Raw genomic sequence first — 21745 nt, forward strand, 5'->3', positions numbered from 1 at the left:
GAAGGGGTGCTGTCGTGGCTCTATAAAAGAGCATTACCGGTACGTAATCCGGTGTTTTCTCTTCGCCACGACAGCACCCACTGAGAGACTTTCAGAGATAGTCATTTGGGGGGGATTATCGTGTTAAGAACTGATCTACTGAAACACAGGTCAGTGGAGGCAGATAAATCTAGTCTATAGTGACTATAGAAGGTAGTAGGGGACGACCAGGTTGCGGCCTTACATATGAGTTCTATTGGAACCTCTCCCCGCTCTGCCCAGGATGATGCTATCGCCCGGGTGGAGTGTGCCTTTACAGTCTCAGGTGGATCTTCCCCTTTAGATGAATAGGCCAGGTATATCGCCTCCCGAATCCATCGGGATAATGTGCCTTTAGTAACACCAGCTCCTTTCCTTTGACCCTGGAAGGAAACAAAGAGAGCCCTGCTCTTCCTCCAGGGACTAGTCCTGTCTAGATAGGTTATCACAGCCCTTCTCACATCTAAAGTATGGTACTTTTCTTCTTCCTGATTAGTAGGGTTATTATAGAAGGTAGGAAGAAGAATTTCTTGAGATCTATGGAATTTAGTACACATTTTAGGTAAGTAGGAAGGGTCTGTTTTTAGGACAATCCTATCTGGCAATATTGACATAAATGGAGGATCTACTGATAGTGCCTGTATGTCACTTACCCTTCTTGCCGATACTAAGGCAACAAGAAGAGCAGTCTTGAGGGAGACATGTTTAATGTGAGCAGAATGTAGAGGCTCAAATGGGTGATCTGTCAAGGCTTCAAGGACCAGATTAACATCCCAAGGAGGTGAGTTGGGAATATGGACTGGTTCTGCTCTCTGGCAGGCTGAAATGAATCTGGATATCCACCTATCTCCCGCAACGTTGTGACTATACAGAGCCCCTAGCGCAGAAACTTGCACTCTTAAGGTATTAACTGAAAGGCCTAAGTCCCGTCCTTTCTGGAGAAATTCGAGAATGAGAGAGACTGGAATTTCCTTTGACAGGGCTGAGGGATAGAGGCTTAAAAATTTCTTCCATACTTTTACATAGATCGATGTAGTGGATCTTTTCCTACTCAGCAGTAGGGTATCAATTACTTTATCAGAGAAGCCCCTTAACTTTAACAGCTGCCTCTCAAATCCCAGTCTGTCAACCGCAGACCCTTCACATGAGGGTGGTTGAAGGGCCCCTGGAAAAGCAGATCTTGATTCTCTGGGAGAATCCATGGATCCGAGATGGACATGGCTCTGAGCAGAGAAAACCATGGTCTCTTTGGCCAGAACGGGGCAATTAAGATCACATTCGCTCTGTCCTCCCTTATCTTCCTGATTACTGTTGGAAGAAGAATCATCGGGGGAAAGGCATACGCTTTCTGAAATGTCCACGGAATCTGGAGGGCGTCGAGAACATCGGGGTTGTCTGTCCGGAACATTGAGGCGAATGTTTTCACTTGCCTGTTGTCCCTTGTAGCGAAGAGATCTATGTCGGGTATACCCCATTTTATAGTTATCATATTGAATATCCGACGATTTAACATCCACTCCCCTTGATGGAGGGTATGACGACTGAGAAAGTCTGCTTTTGCGTTGTCTATCCCTTGGACATGTAGTGCTGATAAGGACAGAAGATGATTTTCGGCTATAGTCAAGATGTTTTCGGCTATAGACATGAGAGTGCCTGATCTTGTTCCGCCTTGATGGTTGACGTAAGCCACTGATGTCATGTTGTCTGAGAGTACCCTGGTATGTGTTCCGTGCAACTGTGGGAGGAATTCACATAGGGCATGATAGATGGCTTTTAGTTCTTTTTTATTAGACGAGTCGTCTAACTCCGTAACCGACCATAACCCTTGGTCAACCTGGTCCCCCAAGTGTGCCCCCCAACCATGAGGGCTGGCATCCGTAAATATTATGTTTGAGGGTTTAATTTCCCAGGGAACCCCGCTAATTAGATGATCTGGTTGTAGCCACCAGGTTAGAGATTGGATTACGTCATTAGAAAGGGATATTTTACCGTCTAACCGCCCTTGTAATTTTATCTCCTCATGCAAAATTGCATACTGTAAGCACCTCGAGTGGAATTGGGCCCATGGAACCGCCGGGATACATGACGTGAAGGAGCCAAGTAAGGACATACCTTCCCGAAGGGAAATTATGGGTTTATCTAGTATAGACTGAACTTTATTCCTCACCGTTATTTGTTTAGATTCTGGGAGAAAACATCTTTGACTTATAGAATCTAATATAATCCCCAAAAATACTTGCCGAGTCGTTGGGATCAGCCTAGATTTTTCCCAATTTATTATCCATCCTAAGTTCTGCAAGGATGAAATCATGTGACTTAACCTTTGTTGACATTGTGAGGGGGATTTTCCTACCACTAAAAGGTCGTCTAGATATGGGATTATGAGGGTGTCTTTTAATCTTAGAAATGACATGACCTCTGACATTAGTTTAGTGAATACCCTTGGAGCAATTGATAGTCCAAAGGGCATTGCTGTATACTGAAAGTGCCGTATATATCCTTTTATGACAACCGCCACGCGGAGATATTGTTGATGTTCTTTAAAGATTGGGAGATGGTAATACGCATCTTTCAGGTCCAGAACCGTCATAAAGCAATGGGGAAACAGGAGTTTTATGGTGGATCGGATAGACTCCATTTTAAAGGTTTGATTTTCTAAGAAGGTGTTTAATTTCTTAAGGTTTATAATGGTTCTGAATGATCCATCCGGTTTTGGTATTAGAAATAAAGGGGAGTAAAACCCTTTGCCCTCCTGAGGAAGTGGAACTTCCACCAGAACCCCCTTGGACAGAAGACTCATTACTTCCTGCTCCAATGCCTCCTGTTGTGATTGAGATTTTAATGAAGTCAATAGAAATGAGTCCGGAGGGACTCGGGAAAATCTTAATTTTAAGCCGGAGGTGACAAGATCATTTGCCCAACTATTTGATGTTATCAGCCGCCATTTATCTGAGAAGGAGGATAATCTACCTCCCACAGGTAGATCCGCTCTAACGGGGTTTGTCCTCAGGTTTGAAAGGGCGCTTCCCAAAGAATGCCCCCCTTTGTTTGGTGTCTCTAGTGGCCCAGCGGTCTTGGTTCTTAAAATCTTTCCTTTTATTAAACACGGGCTTCCGGAATGCTCTCCTATAGGATGGAAGGTAATTAACGTTAGGGAAGCCCTTCTTCCTCTCTCCCGCTTTAGTTAAAATTTCGTCTAGTTTAGTACCAAACAGGTACTCACCCTGACACGGGAGGCCACACAATTTAGATTTTGTTTGGGGATCACCCTTCCATCCTTTAAGCCACAGGGCTCTACGTGCTGCATTCGTGAGTCCCGCTGACTTAGCCGCCAAGCGTATGGAGTCAGCAGATGAGTCCGCCAGGAAGGCTGTAGCCCCTCTGATCAGGGGTATAGAGGACATTAATCTGTCTCTAGAGAGACCGCTTTTTAGTCCTTCCTCCAAGTCATTTAGCCAGACTAGCATGGACCTAGCGGTGCATGTAGCCGATATTGCCGGCCTAAAGGCTCCCGTACATGACTCCCAAGCTCTTTTTAAAAGAGAGTCGGTTTTGCGGTCCAATGGGTCTTGTAATGAACCCGAATCCTCCACGGGCAGTGAGGATTTTTTGGATGTGGATGCCACTGCCGCATCCACCTTCGGGGCTTTTGACCATAATAAGAACTCGTCATCATTGAAGGGATAACGTCTTTTTGAGGTTGGTGGTAAACCCCTTTGCCCCTGGCTTTCCCACTCTTTCTTGATTAGATCTTTTACCGCTGATATTACAGGAAAGGAGGGCCTTTTCTTTTCTGACAGACCAGCGAACATGATATCCTGCTGCGTTTTAGGGACCTTAGAATCTTCAATACCCATGGTGTTGCAGACTGATTTTACCAGGTTATCAATGCTATCGGTGGGAAAGCATGTATCTTGATCCTCATCAGTGGAAACGTATTCACGGGAAATGTCCGAGTCTGCATTTTCTCTGTCAGACGACTGGTCAGATATAGGGGAAACGTATCCTTTTTTCACTTTAGTACGTGGCTCTTTGTCCGAACCATGTAAGGCTCGTAATTCTTCCCTGATCATGACCCTAATATCCTCAGATCTAACCGAGGCTTCTTCCCGTAGGGTAGAGTCAATACACGGTTTACACAGCCTCTTTTTATGACTATCCGGAAGGGGCTGGAGACATAACGCACACTGTCTGTGTTTCGTTTTTTCAGTCCTTTTGGCCTAGGGTGTGAGGGAGAGGGAACAGTAATCAGCCTAAATAGGGTAGATATACACTCACCCAGTGAAGCTGTTTGTGAAGGTACCGGCTGGTGAGGAGGAGACTGAGGCACGGGTTGAGGAATAGCACGATCCGACTTGCTTTTCCTAGAAGATCCGCTCTGCTTAGAGCGGCTGGTGCTGGCATGGCTGCGTGGAGTGGATGCGGTGGCTTCTAAAGAAGACATCACAGCGTCCTGCGCAGAATCCATAGTGGACGCCGGAGCGACATCGCCGGCGTCCTTTCATATGGGGGCCGCCATCTTCTTCCGGTTGTACCCGGAAGCGCTAGTCACTTCCGGGTCGCGGCCACACTGTATGGGCCTGCGCTGCCGCCGGTGTCAGCGCAGGCGCTGTCCCCCTCCTCCTCCATCACCCCGGAAGTTACCTGTATTTCCGGGGGAATACACTGGGGCTCCATGCTGTGTATGCGTCCGCCGAGAACGGCGCGACGCTGACCGCATCACAGCGTTGCTCCCGCAGACGAAACCGGCTGGTATCCCGAGAGCCAGCAACCACCGTCCTGGCCTCACGGCGTCTGCCAGCAGAGGGGGGAAACTGAGACAGGACCCCCGACGCTGCTTCCAGCCCTGGAGCCCCTGCCGTCCTCTAAGGTAAACCGCGCAGGCGGCATCCAGGCTGGGTATCCTCTTCTCTCCATGGATTCCCGTAGGAACAGGAAACCAAAACTGTGGGAGCGAGGGGACCGCCCCTTTTTATCTCTCCATAGGGTTTCCTGTTCCTAGGGGCAGATCCCCTCTCTCAGTGGGTGCTGTCGTGGCGAAGAGAAAAAAAGGGATATGAGATGGTTTACTGTATGTAAACCATGTCTCATATCCTGTCGGGTTTGGGAAGGAGAAATGAAAAGCCGGAAATTGAATTACCGGCTTTTCTATAGAACACCCCTGCGTATTTCTCGCAAGTCACACTGCTGGTCCGTGTGGAATCCGTATTTTTCTCGCCCCCATAGACTTTCATTGGTGATTTTTTTGCGCAATACGGTGACAAACGCAGCATGCTGCGATTTTCTACGGCCGTAGAAAGCCGTATAATACAGATCCGTAATATACGGCTAATAGGAGCTGGGACATAGGGAATCATTGGGCCGTGTGTAATGCGAATTTTACGGACGTAGTTTATGCGCTCATACGTCCGTAAAACTCGCTAGTGTGAGGCCGGCCTAATACTAAACAGGACTGAGCAGGACTAATACCAAGCAGGACTAATACTAAAGAGGACAGAGCAGGACTAATACTGAGCAGAACTAATACTAAACAGGACTAATACTGAGAGCATTTGCTCATAAATGTTTTACACCGGGCTCCGTGTCTTTGTGATGTTGCCTACAGCTAATTATAGTCTGCTAAGCACTGGAGGAAGATGCGCTTCACAACGTCTTGGACAGAAGAACAGATGGCGCGTCAGAAGCAGCTGATATTTGTGCGCCAACAGATCTGTTTGGCAGATATTTCTAGACTAAATTAAATCTTTAGTCAATATGATAGAGAGACATGTACCCCATCCGAGGTACCCGGGGATTAGATAGCAGGGCCTGGGTTTTTGGTTCTCAAAACAGCACCACTCTTTTCCATGAGCTGCAATTCCACACACAGCCTGTGAGCAAGAGCGGCGCTGTTCCTAAAAAAAAAAAAGTGTCTTCTTTGTGTTGGGTAATACCTTGATGAGCTGACTATTGGTTCAGGATTGAATATGGCTCCAATTTTGCACGGATTTGGGAAGTAATAATAGAATTCAGGCTGCAGTGACGATTGATGTCTGCTCATTGTTACGGATGGCGGTAGTATTACTTTCCCAGGATGATGAGGTTGGAATCCGCGCTTCTCTACCTCTATGACTCATGATATAACAATGGGGAGGCGATGAGAAGAGCCGCTATCTCGCTGTTACTACGCCTCGATGGCGCATTACTCGGGATGCATTTGATGTGTGAAGCGGTTAACCCTCCAGTGGCCGGGTGCAGAGTCACATCTGGAATACTAATACTGATAAATAAAAAAAATGGTAAATGACAATCGTTGGTGATAAATGTAAGAAAAACCTATGAAAGCTGCAAAACCGTGCTGCATCTACAATGTGTGCACTAAAGAGGAGTCAACAGCACCTCAAATTATAATGATAAAAAAAGGTTCATTTTTTTTATTAATGGAGACTTCTCCTGAAGGCAGCCCCCTTTCTATATACCTGATTAGGACATATGGATGTCATATAGAAGCCCCATTTATTAGCCTGGGTGGAGAGACACTCTGGAGGACCCAGCCTCGTTAGGCATTACATATCTGACCATCGATTTGAAAGGCTTGGTTGTAGTACCACATTTGTCCAGTAGTGGCCACTGCAAGCAAATTGTAAAGCTGATCCCTGAAGCCGCACCTGCAGCGATCAGACGATTGAGGGGGGAGGGGCTTACATTTTATAAGGGATAACCACTTTGACCCAATCATAGTCGTAATCTTATGTGATGTACCCTCTGAATAATAGGTCGTGTAGGTCAAGTAGGCGCTAAACGTGGTAATATACATATTATTATTATTTATTTATATAGCACCATTAATTCCAAGGTGATGTACATGAGAAGGGGTTACGTACAAGGTTATAGATATCGTTTACAGTAAACAAATTTACAATGACAGACTGGTACAGAGGGGAGAGGACCCTGTCCTTGCGGACTTACATTCTATGGGGTAATGGGGAAGAGACAGAAGGTCGGGGGTGCGGCAGCTCTGGTGATGGTGAGGCGGCACCTCTGGTGGTGGTGAGGTGGCAGCTCTGGTGGTGGTGAGGTGGCAGCTCTGGTGGTGGTGAGGCGGCAGCTCGGGTGGTGAGGTGGCCGGTCGGGTGATGGTGAGGGGGCAGCTCGGGTGGTGGTGAGGGGGCAGCTCTGGTGGTGGTGAGGGGGCAGCTCTGGTGGTGGTGAGGCGGCAGCTCGGGTGGTGGTGAGGCGGCAGCTCGGGTGGTGGTGAGGCGGCAGCTCGGGTGGTGGTGAGGCGGCAGCTCGGGTGGTGGTAAGGCAGCCGCTCGGGTGGTGGTGAGGCGGCAGCTCTGGTGGTGGTGAGGCGGCTGCTCGGGTGGTGGTGAGGCGGCAGCTCGGGTGGTGGTGAGGCGGCAGCTCGGGTGGTGGTGACGCGGCCGCTCGGGTGGTGGCGAGGCGGCAGCTCGGGTGGTGGTGAGGCGGCAGCTCGGGTGGTGGTGAGGTGGCAGCTCGGGTGGTGATGAGTATATAGAGTATATATGAGAGTCTATATGATATACGGACGTCATTGAGTTGTGTTACCTCCTTTAAGTGCCAAAAAACAAGATATTCTCCTTTGCTCTGGCGCACATGGAGTAGATGGGAAATTAATTAAAATGGGAACATGCAATTCTACTGTTAACCTGCAGTGGTCACTGTGACTGCTGGTAAGAGACACTGGACCGGCGGCGATCGGTTGATCGTCTCATTGGGTTGCGATGGAATAAAGCTTTAATGTAAAACGGTAGAACCAGGGCCAAAAATGTAACCTACTGTCCTGACACCCGCTGGTAAAAAAGACGTGTTCCAGACTATTCTGAAAAGCCAGCTCCTACGGGTGCCCATCCAGTAATCATTCCCATAGGACGGAGCATGTCGTATGTCGGATCTTCTGCTTTATTTATAGTCGGAGTGACCTCATTTTTCAGCGGAGAGATTCCCCGTTACGACGCTTCCTGCAAATGCGGTGTTTACACTCGATCCTAATACAATCAGGGGGATTTGGTTAAAAAAAAACGCCGCACTTAGGTGTATTTAGCAAAGATTATCTCAGCGATGGCGGACGCGAGAGAAGCTTTCCACATTGTGATTGCTGACTTACCCCAGCAATGGCCGGCGAGTGGTGCCATAAGGCACCGAAATATTTGCACGGTAGACGGACGTCGTGCATTTATGATATATGCTCCCTTGGTCGTCGTCGGAATCTGGAAAGCTACCATATATAAGCACCTTTAGGCAACCACTGGATAATGGGGGCATCCTGATCTGTTAGCAAAATTTGCATCTAGCACAGTACTATTCTCTGGGGACTGATGGCACCAGTATTCAATTAAACCAGTAGATCCTTACTGGTTCTAATGGGAGGGGAAAAAAGGCATTTGCATTGGGATTTCGCCAGTGATGGTATCTGATTAGGTGCAGGACCCATCACTGGGGGGCAGCGGCAAATCTAAAGGGGGTCCAGAGGTAGAAGTGGCTCCCGGGCTTGGGTGCAGGCAAATGATTTGAACTAATGCAAAAAAAAAACAAAAAAAACCCCACATCATCCTATGCTGTAAAGCTGTGCATTACTCCGATGCTACATTAAAAATGCATGCACTTATATATAGGCTCCAAATGAGTCAATAAGGCAATCCGAGCCGGTATACAAGGAATTATTCATGCTGTATAGATTACGAGTATCCCTTATACGTGACTAATGCCACTTTGTAAAAATCTGTAAACCATAGCTGACAACATTTGGATGCATATTCTGATCACTTTTAACAACAGAGAAGACACATCTCTAGATGGGGGTATGGAGCTAATGAACTTTTGGAACTAACTGTCCATTAAAAAAAAACAATAACCAGAATTAATAATGTCCATATGGATTCTCAAGGGAAATAAGTCACTATTGATTCAGTCTTCACTGCACTTCTGGAATTCTATTCATGTATCAGGAAGAATATCAGAGTGATACCTGGCTGCAGAAAACTGGGGTTTCCCTTTGAAGACCAAGGTTTTTTTCTTTTTTTCCTCTCTGTATTGCTAGGCAACCCTATGAGTTAAGGCTTTTTACAAAACGCAGCTCCTTTTTTTTTTGAAGAAAAAAAAACCAAAACGGAATGAAATAGCAACTTGTCATCTTTGGTAATTAATGTTAAGACAGGAAAGCTGTAAATCAATTTACATCTGAAATATGAACCAGTAAGATGTCATTGCTGGGCTCGGTGTGTCATTTGTCACTCCGTAGCCACTGAGTCAGTCCTATCCTCTCGGAAGGTAATCCCTTGCATTTACATTAGAGTGCACCTTTCATTTTCTTTACCTCTGACTCTATATGACTAATGACTGATTCCAGACACAAGAAGGGGCTTTTACTAGAACTCTGCACCTTGTCTCTATACCAAACCTCCTATAATGAAAACCATCAATCAGCCGCAATTCACACTGACATTCAACTTCCAGCCAAATCACACTTTGCCGACTCCAACTTCGCAGTGGTGTTATACGACCGGATAGATACATGCACTTACAATCAATAAAATAGTATTAGCTCTGGTAAAACTGGCCAAAAAAAAGGATTATGTGACCATGTAGCTGCCAGGGGGGTTGCCTTTTCGTAACCCAACCCCAGTCCCATGCCTCCCCTCTAAGTCCAGGCTGTATGTAGTCATATCATTCAATGCTGCAGAAGAAAAGAATGGGAAAGTAAATTCTAATATAAGAAGAAACCACCATATTGGTTCTTTACGTAACCATTGTGACTCTCTACATAGAAGTAGTAAAAACTCATGAACCGCTGACTACTTTGTCATCAAATCCCCATTGGGTTAACTTTTCTTGACCATAAAAACCAGTATTATTGCACATGGAATAAGCCAATTTGATAAGAACTTTGAACTTGTTGACTATTATAAGTAAATAAAAGTTGACCATGAAATATTAAAGAAGTCCTGATACCGGCAGGTGCATATGGAGGAGAATTAACCAACTCAGGAGCAGCAATCCTAGGATTGTAGACAAGAGGAAGATTTAGAATGAAGGAACTCCTGGATGGAATCTTATCGCATTGTTTACCTTTCTGGATACAAATAAATAAATAAAAATAAAGAAAGAACTGGAAGCCGTTTCCACCCAAGCCCTGGCCATGAATTAGAGGGTAACTGCAGCCATTGCAACCTATAGAGAGTGAACCCCTCTTCCCATTGACAGCCATTGTGGATGTGGCTCCCCCTTACCTGCAAACAGCTGCATCCAGGCGCAGATCTTGTACACAGTGGCTGTGTTGCAGAAGAAGAAGAGGGCAAAGCAGGTGATGCAGCCCAGGATCAGCACCATGGACAGCAGCACAAAAAAAGCAGCTGCCTTGAAAGCTCCTGAAGGAATGGTGCTGAAATCTGTGAAGGATCCCCTGCAGGTGAACTCTCTGTTGCCTGCTCCATTGCCTACACAGTAGTGGAAAAGCCCAAAGTAGCCAGGCTTGGGTGTATTGACACTGTCCCCTATCCAGTAGGGTTGTATGAAGACCACCACATTGATGATGGCAAAGCAGATGGTAAAAATGGCCCATAGGACGCCTATGGCTCTGGAGTTCCTCATGTAATTGTCATGGTAGAGCTTGGAGGCTTCTTGGGAAGGGAGCATCTTGGCAGGAGATCTCTGGACACGACAACCCTATGACAAGTGGCTATGCAGATTGCCCATGCGACCTTAGCCTTGGCATGCGGTTTGTTGGAGATGATCCCCCAGGTGGAGCAGGATTCCAGCACTAGACTCCTGGAGAGGATGGAGAGAGTGGTACCCAGCTAATCAGACATAGCAGAGTCCCTGGGAGCAACATCAATGACAGATGCCCTGGGTGGCAGAGCTGGAGAGAAGCAGAGCAATGCTTAGTGATGCCACAGACCCTTGCCATCTGTGGGGGCTGGGAGAGAAAATAGCAGTGTCAATGCAACGGCAGAGACTTGGCTGACTTCATCCCTCCCTGCAGCTGCTGGGACTCCATCTTTGCTGTGCTTCCTTCTGCTGCCTGCTGCGCGCTCCCGAGCCTGTGCGCGCCCCCGCTGTAATGCAGATTTGGGCAGAAGGAAAAAAAAGAAAAAAGGGGGGACTATTTCCCAGGCTCTGATCTCATCTGTTTTCTGATCAAATCATTGGCACAATAAGAATGCAACCAAAGCAGAGCATAATAACCAGCACTGGAGCCTTCCTCCATCCATCACCCCCCATACTCAGTGCTATAATAATAATCCTCCTGGCAGGAAGAGGCAGGTAGGATTAGATCACAGCAAGGAGTCTCCTCTAATAATTACATCTCCAGCCAGACACAGGGTGGCCAGACTGACTGTGACCAAGGCATTGGCTCAGCTGCGCTGCTCAGACAGCCATCCCTCACTGTGCAGTGCCAGGCTGGTGATGTGATGTGGCATGTGCCCACTAGGGGCCAGGAAAGACCACTGATCCTGTTCATCTTCATTAGACATAAATACATAGAATTTCACTCCGGTGTCTCACAATTATTCCATCTGTATTCATCTTCCTAATGATGTGGACTGGCATAATATTTGGATAGCTCATTATATAAAGGCACCAGGAATGAGAAGACTGGAAAAAGCCTTAGATGGCATCAAATACAGTGTAACTGCATCATTTATGCAAATATAAGTAGGGACACCCCCATCCTAAAAAAAAATAAGTCTTTAAGGATTCCAAAAATTTGCATTCAATCTTCTTCTGCTTAGTGTGGTTCTTCCAGGTTATCTTCTAAGCGGTGTAGTTAAAGTTGCATTATTTGGCTGCCCAAATTCATCGGTTGGAGCTATAATTCAGGTCTGGTGACTGGGGGAAGGGTAAGGACATCTCATCATCTCACCTAACCCCCCTAACTGAGCTATCTATGACAACAAATGACAACACACTTTCCCCTGTACTGGAAGCCCGCTTCCTCGGAGTGACCCTCGACTCTGCCCTGTCCTTCAAAATAGTCATCCAAACTCTCGCCACCTCCTGTCGTCTCCAGCTCAAAATATCTCCAGAATCCGTCCTTTCCCCAACCCGGAATCTACCAAAATGTTACTACATACCCTCATCATCTCCCACCTTGACTACTTCAATATCCTCTTCTATGGTCTCCCTGCTAAGACTCTCGCATCCTCCAGTCCTTCCTTAACTCTGCTGCACAACGAATCCATCTCTCTCCTCATTAATCCTCCACTTCTCCCCTCTGCAAATTCCTTCATAGACTCCCAATTACCAGTTCAAACTACTGACACTGACCTACAAAGCCATCCATAATCTTTCTCCTCCGTATAGTTCCAAACTAATCTCCTTACTAGCTTTCCACACGTAATCTCCGGTCCTCCCAAGACCTCCTTCTCTCCTCCACACTTATACACTCCTCATCCAATCACCTCCAAGACTTCTCCCAAGTAGCCCCCATCCTCTGGAATTCTGTGCCCCAACACGTCCGATTATCCACCACATTCGGTTCCTTCAGATGGGACCTGAAGACCCATCTCTTCAAGAAAGCTACAGCCTGTAATGACCCCGCTGCCACTTCACCACCTTTAGAGCTGGCACCTCACCACCACCAGAACTGCCACCTCACGACCACCATAGGAGCTGCCACCTCACCATCATCGAAGCTGTCATCTCACCACCATTGAAGCTGTCACCTCACCACCATTGGCGCAGCCACCCCACCACCACCATTGGAGCTGCCACCTCCCGCCACCAGAGCTGCCACCTCACCACCAGGGATGCCAACTCCCCACCACCACCAGAGTTGCCACCTCACCACCACCAAAGCTGCCATCTCACCACCAGAGCTGCCACCTCCCCACCAAAGCTGCCACCTCCCCACCAGAGCTGCCACATCACCACCAGAGCTGCCACCTCACCACCATTGGAGCTGCTGCCTTACCACCACCGGAGCTGCCACCTCACCACCACCACCAGAGCTGCTACCTCACCACCAGGGCTGCCACCTCCCCACCACCACTAGAGTTGCCATCTCACCACCAGAGCTGCCACCTCACCACTATTGAAGTTGCCACCTCACCACCAGAGCTGCCACCTCACCACCATTGGAGCTGCTGCCTTACCACCATCGGAGCTGCCACCTCACCACCATCGGAGCTGCCACCTCGCCACCATCGGAGCTGCCACCTTACCAGCAGGGCTGCCACCTTCGCACCACCACCAGAGCTGCCATCTCACCACCAGTGCTGCCTCCTCACCACCAAAGCTGCCACCTCACGACCAGGGCTGCCACCTCACCACCACCACCAAAGCTGCCACCTCACCACCAGGACTACCACCTCCCCACCACCACTAGAGCTGCTATCTCACCAGAGCTGCCACCTCACCACTATTGAAGTTGCCACCTCACCACCAGAGCTGCTACCTCCCCACCATTGGAGCTGCTGCCTTACCACCATCGGAGCTGCCACCTCACCACCATTGGAGCCTCCACCTCACCACTATTGAAGTTGCCACCTCACCACCAGAGCTGCCACCTCCCCACCACCACCAGAGCTGCCACCTCACCACCATTGGAGCTGCTGCCTTACCACCACCGGAGCTGCCACTTCACCACCATCGGAGCTGCCACTTCACCACCATTAGAGCTGCTGCCTCACCACCATCGGAGCTGCCACCTCACCACCACCAGAGCCGCAGGAAACCCCTACCCTATTACCCTATAGACTGTAAGCCCACAAAGGCGGATCACTCTTTTCTGTACCAGTCTGTCATTGAATCAATGGCGTTCTAAAAAGAAATAATAACTCTGGGAATCACAGATATCTGACAGAAAAGTTGTCCGTTGCATTGTTCCCCTCCTCTTCTTTTTTCCTGGTGTAATTTCTGTGCAATTTCCTAAATGGGTCCATTCCTGTCCATTTCTGTTACATATTGGGGTTGCATTAGTCAGTGAAACCCATTGATGAAATTGCTGCTGGTAGTAGCCAATGATCAGTATTACTAGGACTTCCTATTATTTCATCTCTCATATGCTGTATATACGTTTACAAGCAGTATTGATAGGAAGTGTCCTAATATTGTGTGTATACAGCTCCTATGCAGACCAATATGGCCCTATGGTACAGGGGTGGACATAGTTGATAAGGGGGCCACTACCAGCTCCAAAGAAGATGGCATTGTGCATTATGATGAGCTGTTGGGCTACAAAATGCCATATTTTATATTGTTCTTGCATAGGGGCCTCTGGTGTTAATCCATACTATGGAAAACAGGGAAAGTCATATGGAAACCATTTTAGGATCTTCCTGTCCATTTCCATCTTCCATATAATCCTCTTCCACCGTTATTAGTCTATTGAGGCAGTCAGTATTTGAATCATTAATTAATGATACTGAATTTTAGAAATTCCCATTATGTCAGCATTTTATAAGGCTTACGTGGGTCCGTGTTATGATGATTATTACTGATTTCAGAGCTTAAATGGGTCCTCAATACACATTGGTAATGAAAGAATAGGATCAATGGCAAAGAGGAACTGAAAATCCTAAATTTTCACACGTTCAATAGACTTTTATGCAGCGTGTATAGGCAGGGGTGTAACTATAAAAGGTGCAGGGGGTGCAGCTGCACCTGGAGCTCTGGAGAGCAAAAAAAAAGTTTATTTTTTTTCATAAACCAACACCATTAAAGACCAGCGATAGTTGGGGATCCGGTTGCATATTTTGTATTATGGCCCATGAGCCTCTATATAGTTGAAGCTCATGAGCCCCAATACAAAAAGCTCCAATGGGGTCCTAAAATATTGCAAGTCTTTAACAGTAATGGTCGTTTCATTAAGGCCAAAGGGACTTTTTGGGCCCCTTAGGCTCCACGGACTGGATGCAATTGCTACCCTTGCACCTATTATAGTCATGCCCCTGACTATATTGGGGTTTCACACCTCGTAGACTGTAATTGTTAGGTCCCCTGTAATAAATAGCGGTCAGAGCTTTTTATCGCAGCACTCTAAATCCCGTAAATAGACAGTGTTCAAGGGGTTTCCCACAATAGATAAAGATGATAAATGCCTTATCGCTGGGATTACCACTGCTGCAATCCACACGATCAGAAGAATTGGGGTCCTGAGACCCCCATTGCTTCTCACTGCACAACAGCACAGTTTAAAGGGATATTGCCGCTGGATAGGTTATAGATTTTAGATTGGTGGGGGCACTTTTATCACCATTAGAATGGAGTTATTCTGAGGTTCGGTGGGGGTCCCAGCTGTCAGACCACCATTGATCAAAAAGTTATAACCTATCCCATAGTGGAACTTCCAACCAGAATACCCCTGTTGCTCCATTCATTGATACTGACCCCATTAATCCCATAGCGTTTGGATGGAGAAGTAAAAGCATGCTCAACCACTGCTTCGTTCAAGCTCTCCATCTCTGCGGTTGCTCTCTGCACTCCATCCCCTGATTAGTAGATGTCCCAGTGTTGTGATCCTCTGTGATCAGAGATTTATCACAACTGAAAAATATCAATTTATTGGTGTGATTGTCATATGATTCGATTTCACATTTTGTATTAGATCAGGCATAACAGTGTAATTTTTCCGATTGGAATAGTTTTATATAATGCTCCTTTGTGTAGATATCACTGTTACATACTAGCTCTGGCGCCCCCTGCTGTTCTTCTCATTCCCTCTCAGAACGACCACCAAGGTGGTCGCACATGCTCAGTAGCGCTGTCCCTCCCGATGTACAGGCGGTGGAGTATTTCTTACTATTGTGCATGCAGCCAATAAGAATCTGCGCAATTAGTCAATGTTTGTCCATTTCAGGTGCACGTCATCATTTTTATTTTTTGCATTTTTTTTTATTTAGCTTGCATTATTTCCTATGCATTAAATATACAAAAGGATTTTCCCTCCTTTTTTCTGGGCAGGGGACTCCACGTTGTCAAAGTCATTTTGATTCTGGGTAAAAGATACAAAGCCGACACAAAAAAAACGAAGCCGTACAGTGCGGACTGCAGGGGAACAGAACTGGACAGCGGCCAATTCCATCTGTTCTCCTGTGCTCCGCTTTCCAGAAGCCGCAGTCACCGTGTCAGCAACTTTGTTGCACAATTTTTAGTAATGCGATTACATTCTCAGCTCGCTCTGACTACCTCTGTTAAATGAGTTGTTACATTGATATCTTTATTTAACGAAAACCAGTGGAGGGAACACAGACCATCACACCGCTGCCAATCCCATTTTCTGCAGGGGACAGGAAAAGCGGAAATTGGGTGCAAATTAGCTCCTGAACGGTCTCTATTGTGCAACCCTTGCTGTCCTTAGATTATGGGGCCCCAAAGAATGGATCAAAATGCACCCTCCTTATGACAACTTTTTGCAAGCCTTCAGCAGGAGGGACTTGAGCTTATTTCCCCCTTTCCATGACATTTGGGCCAATCCCCCCCAATCTATATATATATAAAAACGAGTGTATGTGTGTATCAACGATGATTTCATAATGGTTGCCATGGCGATGATGATATCATAAAGGTTGCCATGGCGACAATGACGTCATAATGGTTGCCATGGTGACGATGATCTCATAAAGGTTGCCATGGAGAAGATGATGTCATAATGGCTGCCATGGCGACGATGATGTCATAACAGGTTGCAATGGTGACAGTGATGTCATAATTTTTGCCATGGTGACGATGATGTCATAATAGGTTGTAATGGTGACGGTTATGTCATAATGGTTGCCATGGTGACGATGATGTCATAATAAATTGCCATGGTGACGATGTCAGAATGGTTGCCATGGCGAAGATTATGTCATAATGGGTATATGGGTACGGAACTATGGGACGGAGGATGTGTGATGGGTAGATGGGCATGGGACTATGGGATGGAGGATATATATGATGGGTATATGGGCACGGGACTATGGGATGGAGGATGTGTATGATGGGTATATGGGCACGGGACTATGGGATGGAGGATATGTATGATGGGTATATGGGCACGGGACTATGGGATGGAGGATGTGTGATGGGTATATGGGCACGGGACTATGGGATGGAGGATGTGTGATGGGTATATGGGCACGGGACTATGAGATGGAGGAGGTGTGATGGGTATATGGGCACGGGACTATGGGATGGAGGATGTGTGATGGGTATATGGGCACGGGACTATGGGATGGAGGATATGTATGATGGGTATATGGGCACGGGACTATGGGATGGAGGAGGTGTGATGGGTATATGGGCACGGGACTATGAGATGGAGGTGTGATGGGTATATGGGCACGGGACTATGGGTTGGAGGTTATGTATGACGGGTATATGGTATGGAACTATGGGATGGAGGATATATGATGGGTATATGGGCACGGGACTATGGGATGGAGGATGTGTATGATGGGTATATGGCACGGGACTATGGGATGGAGGATATGTATGATGGGTATATGGGTATGGGACTAAGGGATGAGGATAATCATTATAATTTGTTATAACTAACCACAGTTAGTTACTATGCCCGGGCTGCGCCGGGCTCTTTAGCTAATATTTCTTAAAATATAGTCCTCCTGCAAATTCTCTCATCATCTAATATACTTCTATTTGGAAATTTGACCTTGATGCACGCTTTAAAGGAATTGTCCACTTTGGAAAGTCCCCCTCAGTTCCAGATAAGTTGATCTCAGCTGGAATAAGAGGGAGAAAATGGCAACAAGTGTTTAAAATAAGTTATCCCATAACCAAAGAATAGGATAGGGAATCATTTGCAGATCACTGGGGGTCTGACTTGGCTTTCTTCATCAGTCCCATAGACAATGAATGGAGCGGAGCGGAGCTCGAGCATGCACAACAACACTCAATTCTGTTTTTATTTAGGATTGGGGTTCAGCAAATTATCTCCTATTTTATGAACACTGAATAACTTGTTATTTTGGGAATAACCCTTACATTTCTTATTTAATGCCCCTAGAGGGTAAAAGAAGCATTACACTTATAATGTCCCTTTATAAATCCATGTGCTGTTCATCAATTCATAGACATGATGATCTTTGCAACCTGAAAGGGTTACTGCCCTCTATTAAATCCTACATAGAAAGCTAGAATTGGAGACATGTGGAAGCCAGGCATGGATAGGAGACGATTTGAGGTGCATGTCATGAGGACCATGACGTTGCAATCCAATGGTTGTCAACGGTGTCCTATTGCAACCCGCAATCACTGCAAAAATTACAGACCAAGTGGATTTTCAGTCTTAGACTTGCTGTAACTCTATATATGAGGTTGTGTAGTCCTAGCCTTAAGTGCACCTCCAGGTTGGTGTTACAAGGTAGAAGCTGATCCTCTGAGTTGGGCATGGAATATTATGTGAGCCATTCTGAGGATGGGGGGTGGGAGATTAATCAACTGGCTTGAGGGTCTCTTAATAAAAAAGAAAAAAAGGAATCAACCCATTAGAGCGTTATATATATGAAATATCTCCAGGAGATGGCGGGGAGAAACTACAAAGGTAAGCGACAGATGTGGGATATGAGTCAGAGATGAGTCAGGTCGGCCAGCGAGCATTAGAATATAATATAATATCGCCATCACGTAATCACAGATTCTGTTCCCCAAGAAGCAAGAATAGGTAAGAATATAAGAAATATGTTGGAAGATCGTTACCATCTAATGGAATCCTTCTTTCAGAACGGCTGGAGCATATATATCAGGGATTATTTTTGTGTGGCGAGCTGAAAGCTTATTCTACTGCAAGAAATGAATCGAAAGAAGACATAAATAAAAGGTCCTATAGTAGTGGATTATATAGGTATATTGCATTTGCTGATACGTGAAAAGTCACATCAGTGAGAGAAGCAAATGACGCCAAAAATCCCTTAACGTAGTATAATGCACTCCCCATAGTCCTCCATATAGTATAATGCTCACCCATAGTCCTCCTTTTAGTATAATGTGCCCCAAAGTCCTCCATATAGTATAAGGCACTCCCCATAGTCCTCCATATAGTATAATACACTCCCCATAGTCCTCCATATATTATAATACACTCCCCATAGTCCTCTATATAGTATAATACACTCCCCATAGTGCTCCATATAGCATAATGCACTCCCCAAAGTCCTCCATATAGTATAATACACCCCATAGTTTTCTATATAGTATAACATGCCCCATAGTCCTCCATATAGTATAATGTGCCCCATAGTCCTCCATATAGTATAATGCACTCTCCATAGTCCTCCATATAGTATAATGCACTCCCCATAGTCCTCCATATAGTATAATGCACTCCCCATAGTCCTCCATATAGTATAATGCGCTCTCCAAAGTCTTCCATATAGTATAATGTGCCCCATAGTCCTCCATTTAGTATAATACACTCCCCATAGTCCTCCATATAGGACAATGCACTCCCCATAGTATTCCATATAATATAATACACTCCCCATACTGCTCCATATAGCATAATGCGCTCCCCATAGTCTTCCATATAGTATAATGCACTCCCCATAGTCCTCCATATAGTAGAATGCGCTTTCTATAGTCTTCCATATAGTAAATGCACTCCCCATAGTCCGCATATAGTATAATGTACTCCCCATAGTCCTCCATATAGTATAATGCACTCCCCATAGTCCTCCATATAGTAGAATGCGCTTTCTATAGTCTTCCATATAGTAAATGCACTCCCCATAGTCCGCATATAGTATAATGTACTCCCCATAGTCCTCCATATAGTATAATGCACTCCACATAGTCCTCCATATAGTATAATGCACCCCATAGTTTTCTATATAATGTAACATGCCCGATAGTCCTCCATACAGTATAATGCACTCTCCATAGTCCTCCATATAGTATAATGCACTCCACATAGTCCTCCATATAGTATAATGCACCCCATAGTTTTCTATATAGTATAACATGCCCCATAGTCCTCCATATAGTATAATGTGCCCCATAGTCCTCCATATAGTATAATGCACTCTCCATAGTCCTCCATATAGTATAATGCACTCCCCATAGTCCTCCATATAGTATAATGCGCTCTCCATAGTCTTCCATATAGTATAATGTGCCCCATAGTCCTCCATATAGTACAATACACTCCCCATAGTCCTCCATATAGGACAATGCACTCCCCAAAGTCCTCCATATAGTATAATGCACCCCCATAGTCCTCCATATAGTAAAATGTGCCCCACAGTCCTCCATATAGAACAATGCACTCCCCATAGTCCTCCATATAGTATAATGCACTCTCCATAGTCCTCAATATAGTATAATATGCTCCCTATAGTCCTCCATATAGTGCAATGCACTCCCCATAGTCCACCATATAGGATAATGCACTCTCCATAGTCCTCCATATAGTATAATGCACTCCACATAGTCCTCCATATAGTATAATGGACCCCATAGTTTTCTATATTGTATTACATGCCCCATAGTCCTCCATATAGTATAATGTGCCCCATAGTCCTCCATATAGTATAATGCACTCCCCATAGTCCTCCATAGAGTATAATGCACTCTCCATAGTCCTCCATATAGTATAATGCACTCCACATAGTCCTCCATATATTATAATGCACCCCATAGTTTTCTATATAGTATAACATGCCCCATAGTCCTCCATATAGTATAATGTGTCCCATAGTCCTCCATATAGTATAATGCACCCCATAATCCTCCACACAAAATCCTTTACCGTATGTCTCACACCTTTTATTTAGGAAACCGCTCTAATCGAAGGAATTTATCCCCTTTATCAGACCCCCAAGTAAACCCGATCCTAGACCAGACCGCTGACTTAATGCAAACTCCACCAATAAATTCAGACACCTGAAACAAATGCAGACCAGATAAATAAATGTAGACCCATAGTCGATAAATACTTAAAGATCCCACGCCAGACCCCTAATACGGACAATAGCCCAGACCCTATAAAGTAATACAGACCACAGATCAGACCTCCCAAATAAATACCGGTCCCAAAGTCCCCCAATTAATACAGACCCAAGACATAACCCCAGTGTCGGATCGCAACTCTTCTGGAAATTTCAAGGCACAGACCTCACAGGGTTTATATCAAGTCATACTTACAAATGCACCCAAATTTGTAGATCGCCAATTTTTTCGGTGGAGTTTAAATAAACTCTTTCCCTTTTAAAGACCAGGACAGTCCCAAATTTTGCTGACATTGTAACCAAAAAACTCAGGGTTCCCTGATGCTGGGAATCGTGCCGGAAATTATAATAGGGGGCATAGCTATCGGTGGTGCAGTCAGTAGTATCAGTTGCACCAAGGCCTAGGGTTCTGGGGGGCTCAAAGACCCCTCGGCCACATAAGAAGCCACCAATATTATAAATGGCACTTGGTAAGTAGGGACATGTTGCAGATTTTATTGTCTTGAGCATATGGGGTTCTGGAACAGCCATCTTTGTGTCTGAGCCGCCAGGTCTCTGAATGAACGTAAAGATCAAGTCTTTCCTGGATAATGGAGTTTTACTAATCCCTCCATAAATGAAATATCCTATCATGATTGATGTAAGGCTGGTTTCACACTTGCGTTTTAGCGCTAAAAAACGCATGCGTTTTTTTCCCTATACTTAACATTAAAAAACGCATGCGTTTTTTAGCGTGCGTTTTGACGCGTTTTCGGCAACGCATGCGTTTTTTTGACGCGTGCGTTTATTTGCAGAAATGCAACATGTAGTAATTTTTAGCGGCGTTTTTTTTGCCGCAAAAA

The 21745-nt window shown here is 45.7% G+C and overlaps 1 protein-coding gene across 2 annotated transcripts in view; it reads right to left on the bottom strand.

Annotated features, from left to right (window-relative positions):
- The window catches only part of LHFPL4 (LHFPL tetraspan subfamily member 4), a 94038-nt gene extending 82631 nt beyond the window's left edge, over window positions 1-11407 (bottom strand). Inside the window, exon 1 of one of the 2 annotated variants that reach the window (XR_013218387.1) lies at window positions 10248-11359. Coding sequence is in view for 1 of the 2 variants with exons in the window: in XM_077276304.1 (XP_077132419.1) it covers window positions 10248-10653 (406 nt within the window). In the remaining variant the exon portion in view is untranslated. Of the gene's footprint in view, window positions 1-10247 lie in introns of both variants that reach the window. The other variant, XM_077276304.1, reaches the window with a different exon arrangement.
- Window positions 11408-21745: the final 10338 nt, after the last annotated feature.

Source organism: Ranitomeya variabilis, chromosome 8, assembly GCF_051348905.1.
Source record: "Ranitomeya variabilis isolate aRanVar5 chromosome 8, aRanVar5.hap1, whole genome shotgun sequence".
NCBI lineage: Eukaryota > Metazoa > Chordata > Amphibia > Anura > Dendrobatidae > Ranitomeya > Ranitomeya variabilis.